The sequence below is a fragment of the Pristiophorus japonicus genome, chromosome 5 (genome assembly GCF_044704955.1).
Source record: "Pristiophorus japonicus isolate sPriJap1 chromosome 5, sPriJap1.hap1, whole genome shotgun sequence".
NCBI lineage: Eukaryota > Metazoa > Chordata > Chondrichthyes > Pristiophoridae > Pristiophorus > Pristiophorus japonicus.
In genome coordinates this window covers 231,356,564-231,380,951 of record NC_091981.1, presented here as the reverse complement: position 1 = coordinate 231,380,951, position 24,388 = coordinate 231,356,564, and the positions used below count along the sequence as shown (strand labels likewise).

Genomic DNA, 24,388 nt, shown 5'->3' with positions numbered 1-24,388 from the left:
ACCAAAAGGTAGTGGAAATCTGAAACTCCCATCTCCAAAAGGCTGAGGACGTTAGAATAATTGGAACTTTCAAGACTGAGAACAATAGGTTCTTGTTTGATAAGGGTATCAAGGGATATGGATCAAAGCAGATTAAATGGAATTGAAATACAGATCAGCCATAATCTAATAGAATGGTGGAACAGGAGTGAAGGGCCAAATGCCCTACTCCTGGTCCTACGTCCTTCTGTGCTATCAGAATGCTTGTCCAACATCCAATCTCAGATTAGTCACAATTACTTCCAGCTAAATATGGAAAAAACCAGAGCTATGGCCACTGACACAAACCTATGCTCTTGCCATTGATTCCAATCTCCAGCCCCACCCACTGTCTCAGGATGAATCAGACTGTTTGCAACTATAAGAGCCCCATATACTCTCCATCACAAAGACCACCTGTTTCCATCTCCACTTCCACCCAACCTTAGCCCACCTGCTGCTGAAACCCTCATCCATGCCTTAGTTACTTCCAGACTCGACTATTCCCAGGTTCTCCTGGCCAGCCTTCCATCCTTCACCCTCCCAATCCAGAGCTTAATCTCTGTGGCCCGTATCCCTATCCCACACCAAGTGGCACTCTCCCATTACTCATATCCCCAAGGCCTTATCCTGTTCTGACTTTGAAGTTCCTCAGGACATGAGATTGCAGGGTCAGTGGGGAGGGCACCCCAATCTGCATGGGGTGATCCCGCCTACCACATCTGGATGGAAAATCTGGCTTTGGGGGAAAGGCTCAGGTCCCCGCACCCTGACCCCTGACCCCCTCAACCTCTTCTATAAGAGGATCAATCAGAAAGGTTTTCTAAAATGCCGTTGGAAACACAAACCTGAAATTTGCTTATGCTGTTGATTGTGATAACTTTTCTGTTCCATTGGCTTTCTTGTGCAACTGACTGCTTCCAAATTTCAATTAAAGGTCCATTGTACTGCTGCTGCAATCCGACTTTTAGTATTCCACTCACTTGTCCAAAATGATAATAAAACCTCATCTATCAAGAAAAAGGCAACATTCATTTATTTTTCTATTAATTTTGAAGAGACAATTAAATTCAATACAGTAATTGAATAATTAACTTTTTTGGATATTTTCCTCTAATTTTCTTCAAAAGAAAAAACTTATAACAAACTACCTGGCAATTATCTGTTGATGGGAAGAAAACAACACTGCGTAGGGTTGCAAAATGCTTTGGATCATCTTCGCGTAATACTGATAGATAATAAGCTGTAGAAAAATAGAAAGAGATTATTCATCGCTACTTTACACAAGAAATGTTTTATAATATTGGCAGTTCTCCCAGTGAATTTCTCCCAGTGAGCTGGAAGATACACTGTTTAATAAAATGGAATTTCTAAGTCCTGACAGCAATCATCCCTCTCACTCCCAGGAGAGCCAGCAATGGGTCTTGGCCAAGAATAGGGTTCTTCTATAATATTTTACCCTCCCGTAATTCAATTGGGTCTCTCTGCCTCTTCTTCTATGGAGTATTCCCCACTCAACAGCATCTCTTTCTCCATCCACCCCCGTAACATGGCATCTCTCCCTCTCTCTTCTTGCTCCTTCACCACTTTGCTGAACAGAGATTCTCTCTCTCTCTCTCTCTCCCTCTGTCTCTTTCTATCTCTTCCCTAATTGGATTTATCTCTGTCACTTTCTGTCCCTCCTCAACGGGATGGCTACAATGGTTTCTCTCCTTCTCTCCCCCCTCCCTACACCCTAAGTAGGATGCCATTCTCTTCCTTTCCTCAACTGGACTTGCGCATTCCCCTCAAGGGCTGTCTTCCTCTCCCTCCTGCCTTTCCAACTACATAACATAAGGAATAGGAGCAGCAGTAGCCCATTTGGGCAATCGAACCTGCTCCACCATTCAATAAGATCATGGCTGATCTTCTACCTCAACTCCATTTTCCTGCACTGTCTTTATATCCCTTGATTCCATTAATATCCAAAACTGTGTCTACCTTATTTCTCTGTCTCCTCTCCCTGGGGCACAGTGTTAACTGTTTGTAACACAACAGTAATCTAGCCTAATATTTTTTGCTTGACTTAAAATAAATTACATTTATTGATCAAAAGAGCACATAGATCAAACTTACATATATAAGTACCAGATAATGATCATTTCGAACAATGTCAATCTCCGGTTGACATTGATATTTTGTATCAAGTACACATAAACTTTTGTGATGGAAAGATTAAAAATACTTGTCCCTGATTCCATTTAGAGTTAATAATGAGGAGCAATGATCAGAATTTGACTGTTTTTGACATTGATTTTGACGATGAAAGGTGGACAAGTCCCGTGGACCTGATGACTTGCATCCTAGGGTCTTAAAAGAAGTGGCTGCAGAGATAGTGGATGCATTGGTTGTAATCTACCAAAATTCCCTGGATTCTGGGGAGGTCCCAGCAGATTGGAAAACCGCAAATGTAACACCCCTATTTAAAAAAGGAGGCAGACAGAAAGCAGGAAACTATAAACCAATTAGCCTAACATCTGTCATTGGGAAATGCTGGAGTCCATTATTAAGGAAGACATTTGGAAAAGCATGATTCAATCAAGCAGAGTCAACATGGTTTTATGAAAGGGTAATCATGTTTGACAAATTTGTTGGAGTTCTTTGAGGATGTAATGAGCAGGGTGGATAAGGGGGAACCAGTGGATGGGGTGTATTTGAATTTCCAGAAGGCACTCGATAATATGCCACATAAAAGGTTACTGTACAAGTTAAAGTTCACGGGGTTGGGAATAATATATTAACATGGATAGAGGATTGACTAACTAACAGAAAACAGAGAGTCGGGATAAATGGGTCATCTTCCGGTTGGCAAACAGCAACTAGTGGGGTGCTGCAGGGCTCGGTGCTGGGGCCTCAATTATTTACAATCTATATTAATGACTTGGATGAAGGGACCGAGTGTAATGTAGCCAAGTTTGTTGATGATACAAAGATGGCTGGGAGAGCAAATTATGAGGAGGACACAAGGAATCTGCAAATGGATATAGACAGGCTAAGTGAGTGGGCAAAAAATTGGCAGATGGAGAATAATGTGGGAAAATGTGAGGTTGGCAGAAGAAATAGAAAAGCAAATTATAATTTAAATGGAGAAAAATTGCAAAGTGCTGTAGTACAGAGGGACCTGGGGGTCCTTGTGCAAAAAACACAAAAAGTAAATATGCAGGTACAGCAAGTAATTTAAGAAATAGGAGCAGGAGTAGGCCATTTGGCCCCTCAAGCCTACTCTGCCATTCAATAAGATCATCGTTGATCTGATCATGGAGCCAGCTCCACTTCCCTGCCCGCTCCCCATAACCCTTTACTCCCTTATCGCTCAAAAATCTGTCTATCTTCACCTTAAATATATTCAAAGACCCAGCCTCCACAGCTCTCTGGGGCAGAGAATTCCGTAAATTCACAATCCTCTGAGAGAAGAAATTCTACAGCAAGTAATCAGGAAGACAAATGGAATGTTGGCCTTTATTGCAAGGGGGATGGAGTATAAAAGCAGAGAAATCCTGCTACACCTGTACAGGGTATTGGTGAGGCCACACCTAGAGTACTGCGTACAGTTTTGGTCTCCGTATTTAAGGAAGGATATACTTGCATTGGAGGCTGTTCAGAGAAGGTTCACTAGGTTGATTCTGGAGATGATGGGGTTGACTTATGAGGATAGGTTGAGTAGGTTGGGCTGATACATTGGAATTCAGAAGAATGAGAGGTGATCTTATCGAAACATATAAGATAATGAGGGGGCTCGACAAGGTGGAGGCAGAAGATATTTCCACTCATAGGGGAAACTAAAACTAGGGGACATAGTCTCAGAATAACGGGCTGCCCATTTAAGACTGAGATGAGGAGGAATTTCTTCTCTCAGAGGGTTGTAAATCTGTGGAATCCTCTGCCCCAGAGTGCTGTGAAGGCTGGGTCATTGAATATATTTAACGTGGAGATAGACAAATTTTTGAGCGATAAGTGAATAAAGGGTTATGGGGAGTGGGCAGGGAAGTGGAGCTGAGTCCGTGATCAGATCAGCCATGATCTTATTAAATGACAGAGCTGGCTTGAGGGGCCAAATGGCCTATTCCTGCTCCTATTTCTTATGCTCTTATGTTCTGATAATTTATATGAGGATTTAACATTACCACAACTGGATTCTCAGGATTTGACTGATGTACAATTGCCTAAATGCAATTGCCTGCTATAAGTGTGCCTCTTATGGGCCCAAGTTTCGGGCCGCGCCTAGAACGGCGCAGACCCGACCTGGACGCTCGTTTTTCGCGCCCGAAAGAGCTCCTAAAAAATACCTGCAGATTCTCCGGCTCCCTGCAGGTCCTTTGGAGCTTGGCGCAGCACAGCACGAGCTGTGGGGGGCGGAGCCAGGTCCCTGCGCTGAAATCAGTGCCGGGACCTCTGCACAGGCGCTACAGTGGGCGCGCACGTGCAGTAGCTCCAGGCGCCTGAAACTGTGTGGGAGGGGCCCGAAGCACGCCGCTCACTGGGGCGGCGAAGATCAGGCTGCACCTCCCTCGTCCAGCTCCTGCTCTGGCTCCAGCTTCCTCCCCTGTTCAGCTGGCTCTCTCAACCCCCCCACCCCACCCCCCCAGCTCCCACTCCGACCCTTCCCCAGCTCCCGCTCCGCTCCACCTCCAGCTCCCGCTCAGACCCCCCCCAGCTCCTGCTCCGACCCCCCGCCAGCTCCCGCTCCGCTCCCCCCCCCAGCTCCCACTCCGCTTCCCCCCCAGCTCCCGCTTTGAGCCCCCCCCAGCTCCCACTCCGCTTCCCTCCCAGCTCCCGCTTTGAGCCCCCCCCAGCTCCCACTCCGCTCCCCCACCCAGCTCCCGCTCCGCTCCCCCCCAACTCCCGCTCCGATGACCCCCCCGAGCTCCCGCTCCGACGACCCCCCCCACCCAGCTCCGATGACCCCCCCACCCCCTAGCTCCAGCTTCCCCCGGCCACCTTCCTTTACCTGCGCTCCGCTCCCTCTTCCTTCGGCGGGGCCTGCCCGCCCGGCATCTTGCTGGGGGCGGACCCCGCCCGAAGTCTTGGGCCCGGCTTCTTCACATCGGCCGGGCCAGTTCAGCCTCCTCCTTCTCCTCTCCCCCTCCCTCCCTCTCCTCCCTCTCTCCCTCCCTCTCCTCTCCCCGCTCTCCCTCTCTCTCCGCTCCCCCTCCCTCCCTCCCTCTCCTCTCCCCTTCCCTCCCTCCCTCTCCCTCCCTCTCCCTTCCCTCCCTCTCCCCATCCCTCCTTCTCCCTCCCTCTCCCCATCCCTCCCTCTCCCTCCCCACCCCCCTCCTCCTACCCCCCTCCTCATCCCCCCTCCTCCTCCCCACTTCTCCCTTCCTCCCCCCTCCTCCTCTGCCCCTCCCTCCTCTCCCTTCCTCCCCACCCACTCCTCTCCCCATCCTCCTCCACCTGTCGTCCTCCTTCCCCCCTACCCCCCTCCTCCCCCTCCTCCTCCTACACTCCCTCCCCCCCACCTCCCCTCGCTGTCAGCACGCTGTTGGAGGGCTCTCGGTGCTGCAGTCGGTGAGTAGAAAATGTTTTATTTATTGATTTTTAAATTTTTTTAATTTTTAATTATTTTTTTTGATTGATTTATTGGTTGATTTATTGATGTATTTATCATTTATTATTGATGATGGCTCTTTATTTTTAAAACTGAAGTGTTTACTGTTTGTAAACTTCCCTTTAAACCCCCCCCCCCCCCCATTCCTGATTTTCTAAGCTTAGGCAAGGTTTTTCTGAGTGTACAAAAATCTACACTTACTCCATTCTAAGATAATTTGGAGTAAGTTTTCACTGCCTAAACTTTCAAAACGGGTGTAAGTGGCCGGACACGCCCCCTTTTGAAAAGAAAAATCTGTTCCGAACTGAAACTGTTCTAACTGTCTTGAACTGGAACAAACTAAATGCCGAGAATTGCAATTTCTCCAGTTGCTCCAAAAAAACAGGAGCAACTCAGGCCGAAACTTGGCCCCAATAAGTGGAGCCAACTGCAACTGGAATAGAGTGGACACACAGGCAAACTCGATGGTTAACACACTGCCTTTTCTCGTCTGTTAGGATGTGAGCCATCCATCCTCATTTCGAATTGACCCATGCAGTCGGGTCATTTTTTCAGCATAAATTGAAGACAGTTGGCAACAGCAACAAAATAAATCGAGGTTTGGTATCTGCACTTTGTAAAAATCTTCCAAAAAATCCAGGGACTTGGGGAAAAACACATTTTTGGGAAAAAATTCACAGTTGTGGATTTCTAATGACACAATCACTTCCAGCATTCGCTGGCTTGTTGTATTTAATTTCCACCTTATTCTTTCCCTGGTTTTACCGTCCCTTCAAAACTAATAACTGCACCGTTTCCTGCATGCAAACTGATGATAAATTTGGATTACATTTCGTCACTTTTCACTGCGTCTCCATGGCGACCACAGGGTTATAGAATGATATCTATTCTTGTCACAGTTTGTTCATGAAATCAGCCAGCAGTCAGAATTTCAACTTAAGCTGTAATTTTGTTTCTTAATGCCTTATTGTTGAAGATCATCTCTGGCCCGAATCATCCCTTGGTCAGAATTTAGCAATCGTTGGCTGATATTTCATCTTTCTCACAGCTTTCACCAATCTTGGAACTGCCATGGCAAGTTGAAGACAAAATGTGTAAATAACCTGATGTTACAAAAGCAAGAGACATGTAAGTATACTTTCTTACAAAGTCCAAACTGGAAGGGTGAGATCAAAGGTCGAATCCATTAATCATTTAACTTATTCTCAATCTGACAAGACTGCGTGCATAGTCCATTATTTATTGCTATTCAACAGCGCTTGAGTGTTTTAACTAGCCACTAAATTAAATATTGTATTATTGTACTACACATCCAACCCTCATTCCCCCAGTGCACTTGGACCCGCTTTATTCTGGGGGTGTCCAATGTATTCTTGTACCTGGCTCTACCGGCCAATAGAGACTGCTCTGCTTGGCAAGTTTCTCATGCTTCCCACTCACCTGCCTATTCCCTCTCCTTTCAGCTATTCACACACTCTCTGTGTCTTGTATATGTCTATTTCTCTCATTATGCCTCATATTGTCTCATATTACTTCTACTATTTAACCATCTCCTGTTTTCTACTTAAGCACTTTATAGACTTTATTCTATTTATTTCTCTGTTTGTGTGGCTTTTTATAAATTCTTGCCCCTCTACTTGTCCTGTTCCTTTTTAAATGCTGTTTATTTGTGATAATTTTCCAGTTCTGATGAAGAGTTTGCACACTCAAAACATGAACTGGTCTGCTCTCTCCAAAGATGCAGCTCCTATTTTTGACTACTAATCAACATAGGCAACACTCTCATGCCCTCTGACACAACTGATTGGCAGGAGTTGCGATCAAACAAATGGCCTCATCCTTTAGTATGCACTGCTCCCTGCCAAGTCCGCAAAACCAAACTAACAGTGCATCCAATGTATTCAGCTACACCATCATGCAGTTTATATACAGACCACCCAAATCATGGATATATACAATTACTTCCTGAAATATGTCTTAAATGTCAACAAGGAGGGAAAAAGTTTCAAAATTACAATGGGCAATGTTATCATGTAAGTGCTTAATTCTAATTTATGCTATTTTGATGGAAGCATATAAACATAGAAACATAGAAAATAGGTGCAAGAGTAGGCCATTCGGCCCTTCGAGCCTGCACCGCCATTCAATGAGTTCATGGCTGAACATGCAACCTCAGTACCCCATTCCTGCTTTCTCACCATACCCCTTGATCCCCCTAGTAGTAAGGACTATATCTAACTCCTTTTTGAATATATTTTGTGAATTGGCCTCAACTACTTTGTGGTAGAGAATTCCACAGGTTCACCACTCTCTGGGTGAAGAAGTTTCTCCTCATCTCAGTCCTAAATGGCTTACCCCTTATCCTTAGACTGTGACCCCTGGTTCTGGACTTCCCCAACATTGGGAACATTCTTCCTGCATCTAACCTGTCTAACCCCGTCAGAATTTTAAACGTTTCTATGAGATCCCCTCTCATTCTTCTGAACTCCAGTGAATACAAGCCCAGATGATCCAGGCTTTCTTGATATGTCAGTCCCGCCATCCCAGGAATCAGTCTGGTGAACCTTCGCTGCACTCCCTCAATAGCAAGAATGTCCTTCCTCAAGTTAGGAGACCAAAACTGTACACAATACTCCAGATGTGGCCTCACCAAGGCCCTGTACAACTGTAGCAATACCTCCCTGCCCCTGTACTCAAATCTCCTCGCTATGAAAGCCAACATGCCATTTGCTTTCTTAACCACCTGCTGTACCTGCATGCCAACCTTCAATGACTGATGTACCATGACACCCAGGTCTCGTTGCACCTCCCCTTTTCCTAATCTGTCACCATTCAGATAATAGTCTGTCTCTCTGTTTTTACCACCAAAGTGGATAACCTCACATTTATCCACATTATACTTCATCTGCCATGCATTTGCCCACTCACCTAACCTATCCAAGTCACTCTGCAGCTGCATAGCATCCTCCTCGCAGCTCACACTGCCACCCAACTTAGTGTCATCCGCAAATTTGGAGATACTATATTTAATCCCCTCGTCCAAATCATTAATGTACAGTGTAAACAGCTGGGGCCCCAGCACAGAACCTTGCGGTACCCCACTAGTCACTGCCTGCCATTCTGAAAAGAACCCATTTACTCCTACTCTTTGCTTCCTGTCTGACAACCAGTTCTCAATCCTTGTCAGCACACTACCCCCAATCCCATGTGCTTTAACTTTGCACATTAATCTCTTGTGTGGGACCTTGTTGAAAGCCTTCTGAAAGTCCAAATATACCACATCAACTGATTCTCCCTTGTCCACTCTACTGGAAACATCCTCAAAAAATTCCAGAAGATTTGTCAAGCATCATTTCCCTTTCACAAATCCATGCTGACTTGGACTTATCATGTCACCTCTTTCCAAATGCACTGCTATGACATCCTTAATAATTGATTCCATCTTTTTACCCACTACTGATGTCAGACTGACCGGTCTATAATTCCCTGTTTTCTCTCTCCCTCCTTTTTAAAAAAGTGGGGTTACATTGGCTACCCTCCACTCGATAGGAACTGATCCAGAGTCTATGGAATGTTGGAAAATGACTGTCAATGCATCCGCTATTTCCAAGGCCACCTCCTTAAGTACTCTGGGATGCAGTCCATCAGGCCCTGGGGATTTATCGGCCTTCAATCCCATCACTTTCCCCAACACAATTTCCCGACTAATAAGGATTTCCCTCAGTTCCTCCTTCTTACTAGACCCTCTGACCCCTTTTATATCCGGAAGGTTGTTTGTGTCCTCCTTAGTGAATACCGAACCAAAGTACTTGTTCAATTGGTCTGCCATTTCTTTGTTCCCCATTATGACTTCCCCTGATTCTGACTGCAGGGGACCTACGTTTGTTTTTACTAACCTTTTTCTCTTTACATATCGATAGAAACTTTTGCAGTCTGTCTTAATGTTCCCTGCAAGCTTCCTCTCTCATTTCGCATTTCAAAAAAATAATCTTTGTTAAAATAGAGGAGACAGGAACTTGATATGACTGTGTTAAGCATTTATAACTTATTACTCGGGAAATCACAAAAACATGTAATTGTTGAACAATGTAACAAATCTGCCAGGGTGTCCAAATCCATTGATGTTGCTTAACATGTCAATAAAAATTGGCTAGAAAAAGCAACAAACCTGAGGACTGGGAGAAATTTAGAATTCAACAGTGAAGGACTAAGGGTTTAATTAAGAGGGGGAAAATAGAGTACGAGAGGAAGCTTGCAGGGGACATAAAAACTGACTGCAAAAACTTCTATAAATATGTGAAGAGAAAAAGATTAGTAAAGACAAACATATGTCCCTTGCAGTCGGATTCAGGTGAATTTATAATGGGGAACAAAGAAATGGCAGACCAATCGAACCAATACTTTGGTTCTGTCTTCACGAAGGACGATACAAATAATGTTCCAAATGTACTAGGGGACCGAGGGTCTAGTGGGAAGGAGGAACTGAAGGATATCCTTACTAGGCGGGAAATTGTGTTCGAGAATTGATGGGATTGAAGGCCGATAAATCCCTAGGACCTGATAGTCTGCATCCCAGAGCACTTAAGGAAGTGGCCATAGAAATTGTGGATGCATTGGTGATCATTTTCCGACAGTCTATCGACTCTGGATCAGTTCCTATGTACTGGAGGGTAGCTAATGTAACACCACTTTTTAAAAAAGGAGGCAGAGAGAAAACGGGTAATTATAGACCGGTTAGCCTGTCATCAGTAGTGGGGAAAATGTTGGAATCAATCATTAATAAGAACATAAGAACATAAGAATTAGAAACAGGAGTAGGCCATCTAGCCCCTCAAGTCTGCTCCGCAATTCAATAAGATCATGGCTGATCTGGCCGTGGACTCAGCTCCACTTACCCGCCCTCTCCCCGTAACCCTTAATTACCTTATTGGTTAAAAATCTATCTATCTGTGACTTGAATACATTCAATGAGCTAGCCACAACTGCTTCCTTGGGCAGAGAATTCCACAGATTCACAACACTCTAGGAGAAGAAATTCCTTCTCAACTCGGTTTTAAATTGGCTCCCCCGTATTTTGAGGCTGTGCCCCCTAGTTCTAGTCTCCCCTACCAGTGGAAACAACCTAAGGATGAGATAGCAGCGCATTTGGAAAGCAGTGACAGGATCGGACCAAGTCAGCATGGATTTATGAAAGGGAAATCATGCTTGATGAATCTTCTGGAATTTTTTGAGAAGGGTGGACAAGGGAGACAGAGTGGACAAGGGAGACCCAGTAGATGTGGTGTATTTGGACTTTCAAAAGGCTTTTGACAAGGTCCCGCACAAGAGATTGGTGTGCAAAATCAAAGCACATGGTATTGGGGGTAATGTACTGGCGTGGTTAGAGAACTGGTTGGCAGACAGGAAGCAGAGAGTCGGGATAAACGGGTCCTTTTCAGAATAGCAGGCAGTGACTAGTGGAGTGCCACAGGGCTCAGTGCTGGGACCCCAGCTCTTTACAATATACATTAACGATTTAGATGAAGGAATAGAGTGTAATATCTCCAAGTTTGAGGATGACACTAAACTGGGTGGTGGTATGAGCTGTGAGGAAGACACTAAGAGGCTGCAGGATGACTTGGACAGGTTAGGTGAGTGGGCAAATGCATGGCAGATGCAGTATAATGTGGATAAATGTGAGGTTATCCATTTTGGGGGCAAAAACACGAAGGCAGAATATTATCTGAATGGCGGCAGATTAGGAAAAGGGGAGGTGCAATGAAACCTGGGTGTCATGGTTCATCAGTCATTGAAAGTTGCCATGCAGGTACAGCAGGCGGTGAAGATGGCAAAGGTATGTTGGTCTTCATAGCTAGGGGATTTGAGTATAGGAGCAGGGAGATCTTACTGTAGTTGTACACGGCTTTAGTGAGGCTTCACCTGGAATATTGTGTTCAGTTTTGGTCTCCTAGTCTGAAGAAGGACATTCTTGCTATTGAGGGTTGCAGTGAAGGTTCACCAGACTGATTCCTGGGATGGCTGGGCTGTCATATGAGGAGAGACTGGATCAACTGGGCCTTTATTCACTGGCCTTTAGAAGGATGAGAGGGGATCTGATCGAAACATATAAGATTCTGACGGGACTGGACAAGTTAGATGCGGGAAGAATGTTCCCGATGTTGGGGAAGTCTAGAACCAGGGGACATAGTCTTAGGATAAGGGGTAGGCCATTTAGGAGTGAGATGAGGAGAAACTTCTTCACTCAGAGAGTTGTTAACCTATGGAATTCCCTGCCACAGAGAGTTGTTGATGCCAGTGCGTTGGATATATTCAAGAGGGAGTTAGATATGGCCCTTTCGGTTAAGGGGATCAAGGGGTATGGAGAGAAGGCGGGAAAGAGGTACTGAAGTCATGATCAGCCATGATCTTATTGAATGGCGGTGCAGGCTCGAAGGGCTGAATGGCCTACTCCTGCACATATTTTCTATGTTTCTATGTTTCTATGTAGACACCACAGAGGACAGTTGAAAACTTGGTTAAAATAGCTGGCCCAGCATTCCAAGATTTCTGCTTGGTCAGTTAGCAACTTGACCCAAGTAATTGACCAAGATCACATGTCATCGCAATTTGTCGTCACTAATGGTGTTAAACAAGGTTGTGTTCTTGCCCCATTCCTGTTCAGCATGACTGCTCGAAGCAATCAATAGCTGTGATGGGAATCTGCATTCAATACCGCACAGAGAGTGCCATCTTCATCCTGAATCAGCGGCATGCATAAACACTAAAGCACTAGAAAACGGAGATATACCCTCACTGATCCACGAGGGATTGTGGATTGACTCCCCTCACTAGCCCAACAACTTTGCTGGATGGATGGCAGAAACTATCATTCGATGAAAATGGCTGAGGTGAAATTCGACTTGAGCCGAAGCGCAAAATGGGCCATCGTGCATTAGAGGTCTGAATTACCCGCAGCACATTTTTCCATTTCATTCACTTCAATAGGAAAGAATGGAGATAAAAACAGGCTGCAGACATATTATTGCCCGTGTTGCACGACACCCAAGATAAATTTCATCCATTGGGCCTAAATTTGGCACTCCCATTTTTTCGGCGCACTCACCGGAGATGCGGCGACTTCCTAGGGTGGAAACGGTGCCGAAAAGATCTCCCCGGATTCTGGCCACTCTGTGGCCTCTCCCATGGCTTGGCGCGGTGTGGGCTGTCCATTGGGGGCGGAGCTAGGGATCTGCGTGAAAAACAGTGTTGACAGCTCAACGCAGGCGCACTGGTGGTTTCGCACATGTGCCGTAGCTCCTGCTCCCAGCCATGCTGCAGCGTGGGACCCGATGCGTTCTGCCCCTATGTCAGGCCAAGTGACCTCACGATGCATGCTAGGCAGTCAGAGAGAGAGAGTCGGAGGGAGAGTCGGAGGGAGAGTCGGAGAGAGAGTCTGAGGGAGAGTCGGAGGGAGAGTTGGAAAGAGAGTCGGAGGGAGAGTCGGAGACGGAGGGAGAGTCGGAAATGGAGGGAGAGTCGGAGAGAGAGTTGGAGAGAGAGTCGGAGGGAGAGTCGGAAGTAGAGTCGGAGGTAGATTCGGAGGGAGAGTCGGAGAGAGAGTCGGAGAGAGAGTCGGAGAGAGAGTCGGAGGGAGAGTCGGAGGGAGAGTCGGAGGGAGAGTCGGAGGCAGAGGGAGAGTCGGAGAGATAGTCGGAGAGTGAATCGGAGGGAGAGTTGGAGGGAGAGTCAGAGGGGGAGTCGGAGGGAGAGTCGGAGGGAGAATCGGAGGGAGAGTCGGAGGGAGAGTCAGAGAGAGAGTCGGAGGGAGAGTCAGAGATGAAGGGAGAGTCGGAGGGAGAGTCGGAGGGAGAGTCGGAAAGAGAGTCGGAGACGGAGGGAGAGTCGGAGGTAGAGTCGGAGGGAGAGTCGGAGGGAGAGTCGGAAAGAGAGTCGGAGACGGAGGGAGAGTCGGAGGGAGAGTCGGAAAGAGATTCGGAGATGGAGGGAGAGTCTGAGAGAAAGTTTGAGAGAGAGTCTGCGGGAGAGTCGGAGGGAGAATCAGAGACGGAGGGAGAGTCGGAGATAGAGTCGGAGGTAGAGTCGGAGGTAGAGTCGGAGGTAGAGTCGGAGGGAGAGTCGGAGGGAGAGTCGGAGGGAGAGAGTCGGAGGGAGAGAGTCGGAGGGAGAGTCGGAAAGAGAGTCGGAGATGGAGGGAGAGTCGGAGGTAGAGTCAGAGTGAGAATCAGAGTCGGAGGGAGAATCAGAGTCGGAGGGAGAGTCGGAGGGAGAGTCAGACGGAGAGTCGGAGAGAGAGTCGGAGGGAGAATCGGGGGGAGAGTCGGAGAGAGTGTCGGAGGGAGATTCGGAGGGAGAATCGGAGGGAGAGTCGGAGGGAGAATCGGAGGGAGAGTCGGAGGGAGAGTCGGAGGGAGATTCAGAGACGGAGGGAGAGTCGGAGGGAGAGTCGGAGGGAGAGTCGGAGGGAGAGTCGGAGGGAGATTCGGAGGGAGAGTCGGAGAGGGAGTCGGAGAGAGAGTCGGTGGGAGATTCAGAGTCGGAGGGAGAGTCGGAGGGAGAGGCGGAGAGAGAGTCGGAGAGCGAGTCGGAGAGAGAGTCGGAGGGAGTGTCGGAGAGAGAGTCGGAGCGAGAGTCGGAGGGAGAGTCGGAGAGGGAGTCAGAGGGAGAGTCAGAGGGAGAGTCGGAGGGAGATTCAGAGACGGAGGGAGAGTCGGAGGGAGAGTCGGAGGAGAGTCGGAGGAGAGTCGGAGGGAGAGTCAGAGTCAAAGGGAGAGTCGGAGGGAGAGTCGGAGGGAGAGTCGGAGGGAGAGTCGGAGTGAGAATCACAGACAGAGAGAGAGTCGGAGGGAAAGTTGGAGGGAGAATCAGAGATGCAGGGAGAGTCGGAGGGAGAGAGTCGGAGGGAGAGATTCGGAGGGAGAGGGTGGGAGGGAGAGAGTGGGAGGGAGAGTCGGAGGGAGAGTCGGAGGGAGAGTCAGAGTCGGAGGGAGAGTCGGAGGGAGAGTCGGAGGAGAATCAGAGAGAAAGTCGGATGGAGAGTCGCAGGTTGAATCGGAGGGAGAGTCGGAGAGTCGGAGGGAGAGTCGGAGGGAGAGTCGGAGAAAGAGTCGGAGGGAGAGTCGGAGGGAGAGTCAGAGGGAGAGTCGGAGATGGAGGGAGATTCGGAGGTAGTGTCGGAGGGAGAATCAGAGTCGGAGGGAGAGTCGGAGGGAGAGTCGGAGGGAGAGTCGGAGGGAGAGTCAGAGATGAATGGAGAGTCGGAGGGAGAGTCGGAAAGAGAGTCCGAGACGGATGGAGAGTCGGAGGGAGAGTCGGAAAGAGATTTGGAGATGGAGGGAGAGTCTGAGAGAAAGTTTGAAAGAGAGTCTGCGGGAGAGTCGGAGGGAGAATCAGAGACGGAGGGAGAGTCGGAGGGAGAGTCGGAGAGACAGTCGGAGAGAGAGTCAAAGGGGAGTCGGAGGGAGAGTCGGAGGAAGAGTCGGAGGGAGAGTCGGAGGGAGAGTCGGAGAGAGAGTAAGAGAGAGAGTCGGAGGTAGAGTCGGAGGTAGAGTCGGAGGGATAGAGTCGGAGGGAGAGTCGGAAAGAGAGTCGGAGGTGGAGGGAGAGTCGGAGGGAGAGTCGGAGGGAGAGTCGAAGGGAGAGTCGGAGGGAGAGTCAGACAGAGAGTCGGAGAGAGAGTCGGAGAGAGAGTCGGAGCGAGAATCGGAGGGAGAGTCGGAGGGAGAGTCAGACAGAGAGTCGGAGAGACAGTCGGAGCGAGAGTCGGAGGGAGAATCGGAGGGAGAGTCAGAGATGCAGAGAGATGGTCGGAGAGAGAGTCGGAGGGAGAATCGGAGAGAGAGTCAGAGGGAGAATCAAAGTCGGAGGGAGAGTCGGAGGGAGAGTCGGTGGGAGAGTCGGAGATGGAGGGAGAGTCGGAGAGAGAGTCGGAGTAAGAGTTGGAGGGAGAGTCAGAGGGAGAGTCAGAGGGAGAGTCAGAGACGGAGGGAGAGTCGGAGAGAAAGTCGGAGATGGAGGGAGAGTCGGAGAGAGAGTCGGAGGGAGAGTCGGAGACGGAGGGAGAGTCGGAGAGACAGTCGGAGGGAGAGTCGGAGGGAGAGTCGGAGATGGAGGGAGAGTCTGAGAGAGATTCTGAGAGAGAGTCGGAGGGAGAGTCGGAGGGAGAGTCGGAGATGGAGGGAGAGTCTGAGAGAGAGTCTGAGAGAAAGTCGGAGGTCGTGTCGGAGGGAGAGTCGGAGGGAGAGTCAGAGGGGCAGTCGGAGGGAGAGTCGGAGACGGAGGGAGATGCGGAGAGGGGGTCGGAGAGAGAGTCGGAGAGAGAGTCAGAGACGGAGGGAGAGTCGGGGAGAGTCGGAGGGAGAGTCAGAGTCAGAGGAAGAGTCGAAGGGAGAGTAGGAGGGAGAATCAGAGACGGAGAGAGAGTCGGAGAGAGAGTCGGAGAAGGAGTCGGAGGGAGAGTCGGAGACGGAGGGAGATGCGGAGAGAGGGTCGGAGAGAGAGTCGGAGAGAGAGTCAGAGACGGAGGGAGAGTCGGAGAGAGAGTCGGAGAGAGAGTCGGAGAGAGAGTCGGAGGGAGAGTCGGAGGGAGAGTCGGAGTCAAAGGGAGAGTCGGAGGGAGAGTCGGAGTGGGAATCAGAGATGGAGGTAGAGTCGGAGGGAGAGTCGGACGGAGAGAGTCGGAGGTAGAGTCGGAGGTAGAGTCGGAGGTAGAGTCGGAGGGAGAGTCGGTGGGAGAGTCGGAGGGAGAGTCGGAGGGAGAGTCGCTGGTAGAATCGGAGGGAGAGTCGGAGAGTCGGAGGGAGAGTCGGAGGGAGAGTCGGAGAGAGAGTCGGAGGGAGAGTCGGAGGGAGAGTCGGAGGGAGAGTCGGAGAGAGAGTCGGAGGGAGAGTCGGAGGGAGAGTCGGAGGGAGAGTCGGAGGGAGAATAAGAGTCGGAGGGAGAGTCGGAGCAAGAGTCGGAGGGAGAGTCGCTGGTTGAATGGGAGGGAGAGCCGGAGGGAGAGTCGGAGAGAAAGTCGGAGAGAGAGTCGGAGGGAGAGTCAGAGTCGGAGGGAGAGTCGGAGAGAGACTCAGAGGTAGAGTCGGTGGGAGAGTCGGAGAGAAAGTCGGAGAGAGAGTCGGAGGGAGAGTCGGAGAGAGAGTCGGAGGGAGAGTCGGAGGGAGAGTCGGAGGGAGAGTCAGAGTCGGAGGGAGAGTCGGAGAGAGAGTCAGAGGGAGAGTCAGAGGGAGAGTCGGTGGGAGAGTCGGTGGGAGAGTCAGAGACGGAGGGAGAGTCGGAAGTAGAGTTGTAGGGAGAGTCGGAGGTAGAGTCGGAGTTTGAATCGGAGGGAGAGTCGGAGGGAGAGTCGGAGGGAGAGTCGGCGGGAGAGTTGGAGATGGAGGGAGAGTCGGAGGGTGAGTCGGAGGGAGAGTCGGAGGGAGAGTCGGAAAGAGAGTCGGAGACGGAGGGAGAGTCGGAGGTAGAGTCGGAGGTAGAGTCGGAGGTAGAGTCGGAGGGAGAGTTGGAGGGAGAGTTGGAGGGAGAGTCGGAGATGGAGGGAGAGTCTGAGAGAGAGTCTGAGAGAGGGTCGAGGGAGAGTCGGAGACGGAGGGAGAGTCGGAGAGAGAGTCGGAGAGAGAGTCAGAGAGAGAGTCGGAGGGAGAGTCAGAGGGAGAGTCAGAGACAGAGGGAGAGTCGGAGAGAGAGTCGGAGATGGAGGGAGAGTCGGAGAGAGAGTCGGCGAGAGAGTCGGAGGGAGAGTCGGAGACGGAGGGAGAGAGAGACAGAGAGAGTCGGAGGGAGAGTCGGAGAGACAGTCGGAGGGAGAGTCGGCGGGATAGTTGGAGATGGAGGGAGAGTCTGAGAGAGAGTCTGAGAGAGGGTCGAGGGAGAGTCGGAGACGGAGGGAGAGTCAGAGAGAGAGTCGGAGAGAGAGTTGGAGGGAGAGTCAGAGGGAGAGTCAGAGGGAGAGGGAGAGTCGGAGAGAGAGTCGGAGGGAGAGTCGGAGGGAGAGTCGGAGACGGAGGGAGAGTGAGAGAGAGTGTCGGAGGGAGAGTCGGAGAGACAGTCGGAGGGAGAGTCGGAGAGAGAGTCGGAGCGAGAGTCAGAGGGAGAGTCGGAGATGGAGGGAGAGTCTGAGAGAGATTCTGAGAGAGAGTCGGAGGTAGAGTCGGAGAGAGAATCGGAGGGAGAGTCAGAGGAGGAGTCGAAGGGAGAGTCGGAGGGAGAGTCGGAGATGGAGGGAGGAAGAGTCGGAGATGGAGGGAGAGTAAGAGAGACAGTTGGAGGGAGAGTCGGAGAGACAGTCGGAGGCAGAGTCGGAGATGGAGGGAGAGTCTGAGAGAGAGTCTGAGAGAAAGTCGGAGGTCGTGTCGGAGGTCGAGTCGGAGGGAGAATTGGAGGGAGAGTCGGAGGGAGAGTCGGAGGGAGAATGAGAGACGGAGAGAGAGTTGGAGAGAGAGTCGGAGAGGGAGTCGGAGGGAGGAGTCGGAGACAGAGGGAGATGCGGAGAGAGGGTCGGAGAGAGAGTCGGAGAGAGAGTCAGAGACGGAGGGAGAGTCGGAGAGAGAGTCGGAGAGAGAGTCGGAGAGAGAGTCGGAGGGAGAGTCGGAGGGAGAGTCGGGGGGAGAATGAGAGAAGGAGAGAGAGTTGGAGAGAGAGTCGGAGAGGGAGTCAGAGGGAGGAGTCGGAGACAGAGGGAGATGCGGAGAGAGGGTCGGAGAGAGAGTCGGAGAGAGAGTCAGAGACGGAGGGAGAGTCGGAGGGAGAGTCGGAGGAGAGTCGGAGGAGAGTCGGAGGAGAGTCGGAGGGAGAGTCAGAGTCAAAGGGAGAGTCGGAGAGAGAGTCGGAGTGAGAATCAGAGACAGAGAGAGAGTCGGAGGGAAAGTTGGAGGGAGTATCAGAGATGCAGGGAGAGTCGGAGGGAGAGAGTCGGAGGGAGAGAGTCGGAGGGAGAGAGAGTCGGAGGGAGAGTCGGAGGGAGAGTCGGAGGGAGAGTCGGATGGAGAGTCGCAGGTTGAATCAGAGGGAGAGTCGGAGAGTCGGAGGGAGAGTCGAAGGGAGAGTCGGAGGGAGAGTCAGAGGGAGAATCAGAGGGAGAATCAGAGGGAGAGTCGGAGGGAGAGTCAGAGTCGGAGGGAGAGTCAGAGGGAGAGTCGGAGGAGAATCAGAAAGTCGGAGGGAGAGTCGGAGGGAGAGTCGGTGGGAGATTCGAAGGGAAAATCAGAGTCGGAGGGAGAGTCGGAGGGAGAGTTGGAAAGAGAGTCGGAGACGGAGGTAGAGTCGGAGGTAGAGTCGGAGGTTGAGTCGGAGGGGGAATCGGAGATGGAGGGAGATTCGGAGGTAGTGTCGGAGGGAGAATCCGAGTCGGAGGGAGAGTCAGAGGGAGAGTCGGAGGGAGAGTCAGAGATGAATGGAGAGTCGGAGGGAGAGTCGGAGGGAGAGTCGGAAAGAGAGTCGGAGACGGAGGGAGAGTCGGAGGTAGAGTCGGAGGGAGAGTCGGAGGGAGAGTCGGAAAGAGAGTCGGAGACGGAGGGAGAGTCGGAGGGAGAGTTGGAAAGAGATTCGGAGATGGAGGGAGAGTCTGAGAGAAAGTTTGAGAGAGAGTCTGCGGGAGAGTCGGAGGGAGAATCAGAGACGGAGGGAGAGTCGGAGGTAGAGTCGGAGGTAGAGTCGGAGGTAGAGTCGGAGGTAGAGTCGGAGGGAGAGTCGGAGGGAGAGAGTCGGAGGGAGAGAGTCGGAGGGAGAGTCGGAAAGAGAGTCGGAGATGGAGGGAGAGTCGGAGGTAGAGTCAGAGTGAGAATCAGAGTCGGAGGGAGAATCAGAGTCGGAGGGAGAGTCGGAGGGAGAGTCAGACGGAGAGTCGGAGAGAGAGTCGGAGGGAGAATCGGGGGGAGAGTCGGAGAGAGAGTCGGAGGGAGATTCGGAGGGAGAATCGGAGGGAGAGTCGGAGGGAGAATCGGAGGGAGAGTCGGAGGGAGAGTCGGAGGGAGATTCAGAGACGGAGGGAGAGTCGGAGGGAGAGTCGGAGGGAGAGTCGGAGGGAGATTCGGAGGGAGAGTCGGAGAGGGAGTCGGAGAGAGAGTCGGTGGGAGATTCAGAGTCGGAGGGAGAGTCGGAGTGAGTGTCGGAGAGAGAGTCGGAGCGAGAGTCGGAGGGAGAGTCGGAGAGGGAGTCAGAGGGAGAGTCAGAGGGAGAGTCGGAGGGAGATTCAGAGACGGAGGGAGAGTCGGAGGGAGAGTCGGAGGAGAGTCGGAGGAGAGTCGGAGGGAGAGTCAGAGTCAAAGGGAGAGTCGGAGGGAGAAGCGGAGGGAGAGTCGGAGGGAGAGTCGGAGTGAGAATCACAGACAGAGAGAGAGTCGGAGGGAAAGTTGGAGGGAGAATCAGAGATGCAGGGAGAGTCGGAGGGAGAGAGTCGGAGGGAGAGATTCGGAGGGAGAGAGTGGGAGGGAGAGAGTGGGAGGGAGAGTCGGAGGGAGAGTCGGAGGGAGAGTCAGAGTCGGAGGGAGAGTCGGAGGGAGAGTCGGAGGAGAATCAGAGAGAAAGTCGGATGGAGAGTCGCAGGTTGAATCGGAGGGAGAGTCGGAGAGTCGGAGGGAGAGTCGGAGGGAGAGTCGGAGAAAGAGTCGGAGGGAGAGTCGGAGGGAGAGTCAGAGGGAGAGTCGGAGATGGAGGGAGATTCGGAGGTAGTGTCGGAGGGAGAATCAGAGTCGGAGGGAGAGTCGGAGGGAGAGTCGGAGGGAGAGTCGGAGGGAGAGTCAGAGATGAATGGAGAGTCGGAGGGAGAGTCGGAAAGAGAGTCCGAGACGGATGGAGAGTCGGAGGGAGAGTCGAAAAGAGATTTGGAGATGGAGGGAGAGTCTGAGAGAAAGTTTGAAAGAGAGTCTGCGGGAGAGTCGGAGGGAGAATCAGAGACGGAGGGAGAGTCGGAGGGAGAGTCGGAGAGACAGTCGGAGAGATAGTCGGAGGGAGAGTCGGAGGGAGAGTCGGAGGGAGAGTCGGAGGGAGAGTCGGAGAGAGAGTAAGAGAGAGAGTCGGAGGTAGAGTCGGAGGGAGAGTCGGAAAGAGAGTCGGAGGTGGAGGGAGAGTCGGAGGGAGAGTCGGAGGGAGAGTCGAAGGGAGAGTCGGAGGGAGAGTCAGACAGAGAGTCGGAGAGAGAGTCGGAGAGTGAGTCGGAGCGAGAATCGGAGGGAGAGTCGGAGGGAGAGTCAGACAGAGAGTCGGAGAGAGAGTCGGAGCGAGAGTCGGAGGGAGAATCGGAGGGAGAATCGGAGGGAGAGACGGAGGGAGAGTCGGAGGGAGAGTCGGAGGGAGAATCGGAGGGAGAGACGGAGGGAGAGTCGGAGGGAGAGTTGGAGGGAGAGACGGAGGGAGAGTCGGAGGGAGAGTCGGAGGGAGAGACAGAGAGGGAGTCGGAGAGATAGTAGGGGAGAGAGTCGGAGAGAGATTCGGAGGGAGCTTTGGAGGGAGCTTCGGAGGAAGAGTCGGAGAGAGAGTCGGAGAGAGAGTCGGAGAGAGATTCAGAGGGAGAGTCAGAGACGGAGGGAGATGCGGAGAGAGGGTCGGAGAGAGAGTCGGAGAGAGAGTCGAAGAGAGAGTCGGAGAGAGAGTCGGAGGGAGAATCAGAGAAGGAAGGAGAGTCGGAGAGAAAGTCTGAGAAAGAGTCAGAGAGAGAGTCAGAGAGAGAGTCAGAGTGAGAGTCAGAGAGAGAGTCTGAGAGAGAGTCGGAGAGAGAGTCGGAGAGAGTCGGAGGGAGAGTCGGAGAGAGAGTCTGAGAGAGAATCGGAGAGAGAGTCGGAGAGAGTCGGAGGGAGAGTCGGAGGGAGAGTCGGAGAGGGTGTCGGAGAGAGAGACGGAGGGAGAGTCGGAGGGAGAGTCGGATGGAGAGTCTGAGAGAGAGTCGGAGGGAGAGTCGGAGACGGAGGGAGAGTCCGCGAGAGAGTCGGAGACGAAGGAAGAGTCGGAGAGAGAGTCGGAGAGAGAGTCGGAGAGAGTCGGAGGAAGAGTCGGAGAGAGTCAGAGAGAGAGTCGGAGGGAGAGTCGGAGACGGAGGGAGAGTCGGAGGGAGAGTCGGAGAGAGAGTCGGAGGCAGAGTCTGAGCGAGGGTCGGAGGGAGAGTCGGAGGGAGAGTCGGAGGGAGAATCAGAGAAGGAGGGAGAGTCGGAGAGTGAGTCTGAGAAAGAGTCGGAGAGAGAGTCGGAGAGAGAGTCGGAGACAGTCGGAGGAAGAGTCGGAGAGAGTCGGAGAGAGAGTCGGAGGGAGAGTCGGAGACGGAGGGAGAGTCGGAGAGAGAGTCGGAGAGAGAGTCGGAGAGAGAGTCGGAGGGAGAGTCGGAGGGAGAGTCGGAGAGAGTGTCGGAAAGAGAGTCGGAGATGGAGGGAGAGTCGGAGGTAGAGTCGGAGGTAGAGTCGGAGGGCGAGTCGGAGGGAGAGTCGGAGGGAGAGAGTCGGAGGGAGAGTCGGAAAGATATTCGGAGATGGAGGGAGAGTCTGAGAGAAAGTTTGAGATAGAGTCTGCGGGAGAGTCGGAGGGAGAGTCGGAGGAAGAGTCGGAGGGAGAGTCGGAGGGAGAGTCGGAAAGAGATTCGGAGATGGAGGGAGAGTCTGAGAGAAAGTTTGAGATAGAGTCTGCGGGAGAGTCGGAGGGAGAGTCGGAGAGAGAGAGTCGCAGGGAGAGTCTGAGAGAGAGCCTGAGGGAGAGTCGGAGAGTGTCGGAGGGAGAGTCGGAGGGAGAGTCGGAGACGAAGGAAGAGTCGGAGAGAGAGTCGGAGAGAGAGTCGGAGAGAGAGTCGGAAACAGTCAGAGGAAGAGTCGGAGAGAGTCGGAGAGAGAGTCGGAGGGAGAGTTGGAGACGGAGGGAGAGTCGGAGAGAGAGTCGGAGAGAGAGTCGGAGAGAGAGTCGGAGAGAGAGTCGGAGTGAGAGTCGGAGGGAGAGTCAGAGGGAGTCGGAGAGAGTCGGAGAGAGAGTCGGATTGAGAGTCGGATTGAGAGTCCGAGCGAGAGTCGGAGAGAGTGTCGGAGATGGAGGGAGAGTCGGAGGGAGAGTCGGAGGGAGAGTCGGAGAGAGTGTCGGAAAGAGAGTCGGAGATGGAGGGAGAGTCGGAGGTAGAGTCGGAGGGAGAGTCGGAGGGAGAGTCGGAGGGAGAGAGTCGGAGGGAGAGTCGGAGGGAGAGTCGGAGGAAGAGTCGGAGGGAGAGTCGGAAAGAGATTCGGAGATGGAGGGAGAGTCTGAGAGAAAGTTTGAGATAGAGTCTGCGGGAGAGTCGGAGGGAGAGTCGGAGAGAGAGTCGAAGGGGAGTCGGAGGGAGAGTCGGAGGGAGAGTCGGAGAGAGTCGGAGGGAGAGTCGGAGGGAGAGTCGGAGAGAGAGTCGGAGAGAGAGTCAGAGAGAGAGTCGGAGGTAGATTCGGAGGTAGAGTCGGAGGTAGAGTCGGAGGGAGAGAGTCGGAGGGAGAGAGCCGGAGGGAGAGAGTCGGAGGGAGAGTCGGAGGGAGAGTCGGAGAGAGAGTCGGAGAGGGAGTCGGAGAGGGAGTTGGAGGGAGAGTCGGAGGGAGAGTCGGAGGGAGAGGCGGAGGGCGAGTCGGAGAGAGAGTCGGAGGGAGTGTCAGAGAGAGAGTCAGAGAGAGAGTCGGAGAGGGAGTCGGAGAGGGAGTCGGAGGGAGAGTCGGAGTGAGACTCAGAGACGGAGGGAAAGTCGGAGGGAGATTCGGAGGGAGTGTCGGAGAGAGAGTCGGAGGGAGAGTCGGAGGGAGAGTCGGAGGGAGAGTCGGATGGAGAGTCGGATGGAGAGAGTCGGAGGGAGAATCGGAGACGGAGGGAGAGTCGGAGGGAGAGTCGGAGAGAGAGTCGGAGAGAGAGTCGGAGAGAGAGTCGGAGGCAGAGTCGGAGTGAGAGTCGGAGGGAGAGTCAGAGGGAGTCGGAGAGAGTCGGAGAGAGAGTCGGATTGAGAGTCGGATTGAGAGTCCGAGCGAGAGTCGGAGAGAGTGTCGGAGATGGAGGGAGAGTCGGAGGGAGAGTCGGAGGGAGAGTCGGAGAGAGTGTCGGAAAGAGAGTCGGAGATGGAGGGAGAGTCGGAGGTAGAGTCGGAGGGAGAGTCGGAGGGAGAGTCGGAGGGAGAGTCGGAGGGAGAGAGTTGGAGGGAGAGTCGGAGGGAGAGTCGGAGGAAGAGTCGGAGGGAGAGTCGGAGGGAGAGTCGGAAAGAGATTCGGAGATGGAGGGAGAGTCTGAGAGAAAGTTTGAGATAGAGTCTGCGGGAGAGTCGGAGGGAGAGTCGGAGAGAGAGTCGAAGGGGAGTCGGAGGGAGAGTCGGAGGGAGAGTCGGAGAGAGTCGGAGGGAGAGTCGGAGGGAGAGTCGGAGAGAGAGTCGGAGAGAGAGTCGGAGGTAGATTCGGAGGTAGAGTCGGAGGTAGAGTCGGAGGGAGAGAGTCAGAGGGAGAGAGTCGGAGGGAGAGAGTCGGAGGGAGAGTCGGAGGGAGAGTCGGAGAGAGAGTCGGAGAGGGAGTCGGAGAGGAAGTTGGAGGGAGAGTCGGAGGGAGAGTCGGAGGGAGAGGCGGAGGGCGAGTCGGAGAGAGAGTCGGAGGGAGTGTCAGAGAGAGAGTCAGAGAGAGAGTCGGAGAGGGAGTCGGAGAGGGAGTCGGAGGGAGAGTCGGAGGGAGATTCAGAGACGGAGGGAAAGTCGGAGGGAGATTCGGAGGGAGTGTCGGAGAGAGAGTCGGAGGGAGAGTCGGAGGGAGAGTCGGAGGGAGAGTCGGAGAGGGAGTCGGAGAGAGAGTCGGAGGGAGAGTCGGAGGGAGAGTCGGAGGGAGAGTCGGA

At 52.3% G+C, this 24,388-nt stretch overlaps 1 protein-coding gene across 1 annotated transcript in view; it reads right to left on the bottom strand.

The window, feature by feature from the left end:
- The window catches only part of LOC139264152 (MAM and LDL-receptor class A domain-containing protein 1-like), an 886,997-nt gene that overhangs the window by 680,331 nt on the left and 182,278 nt on the right, over positions 1-24,388 (bottom strand). Inside the window, exons 3-4 of the mRNA XM_070880238.1 lie at positions 1,170-1,261; positions 867-1,028 (exon numbers count right to left, since the gene is read on the bottom strand). Coding sequence (XP_070736339.1) covers positions 867-1,028; positions 1,170-1,261 — 254 coding nt within the window. The remainder of the gene's footprint in view (positions 1-866; positions 1,029-1,169; positions 1,262-24,388) is intronic.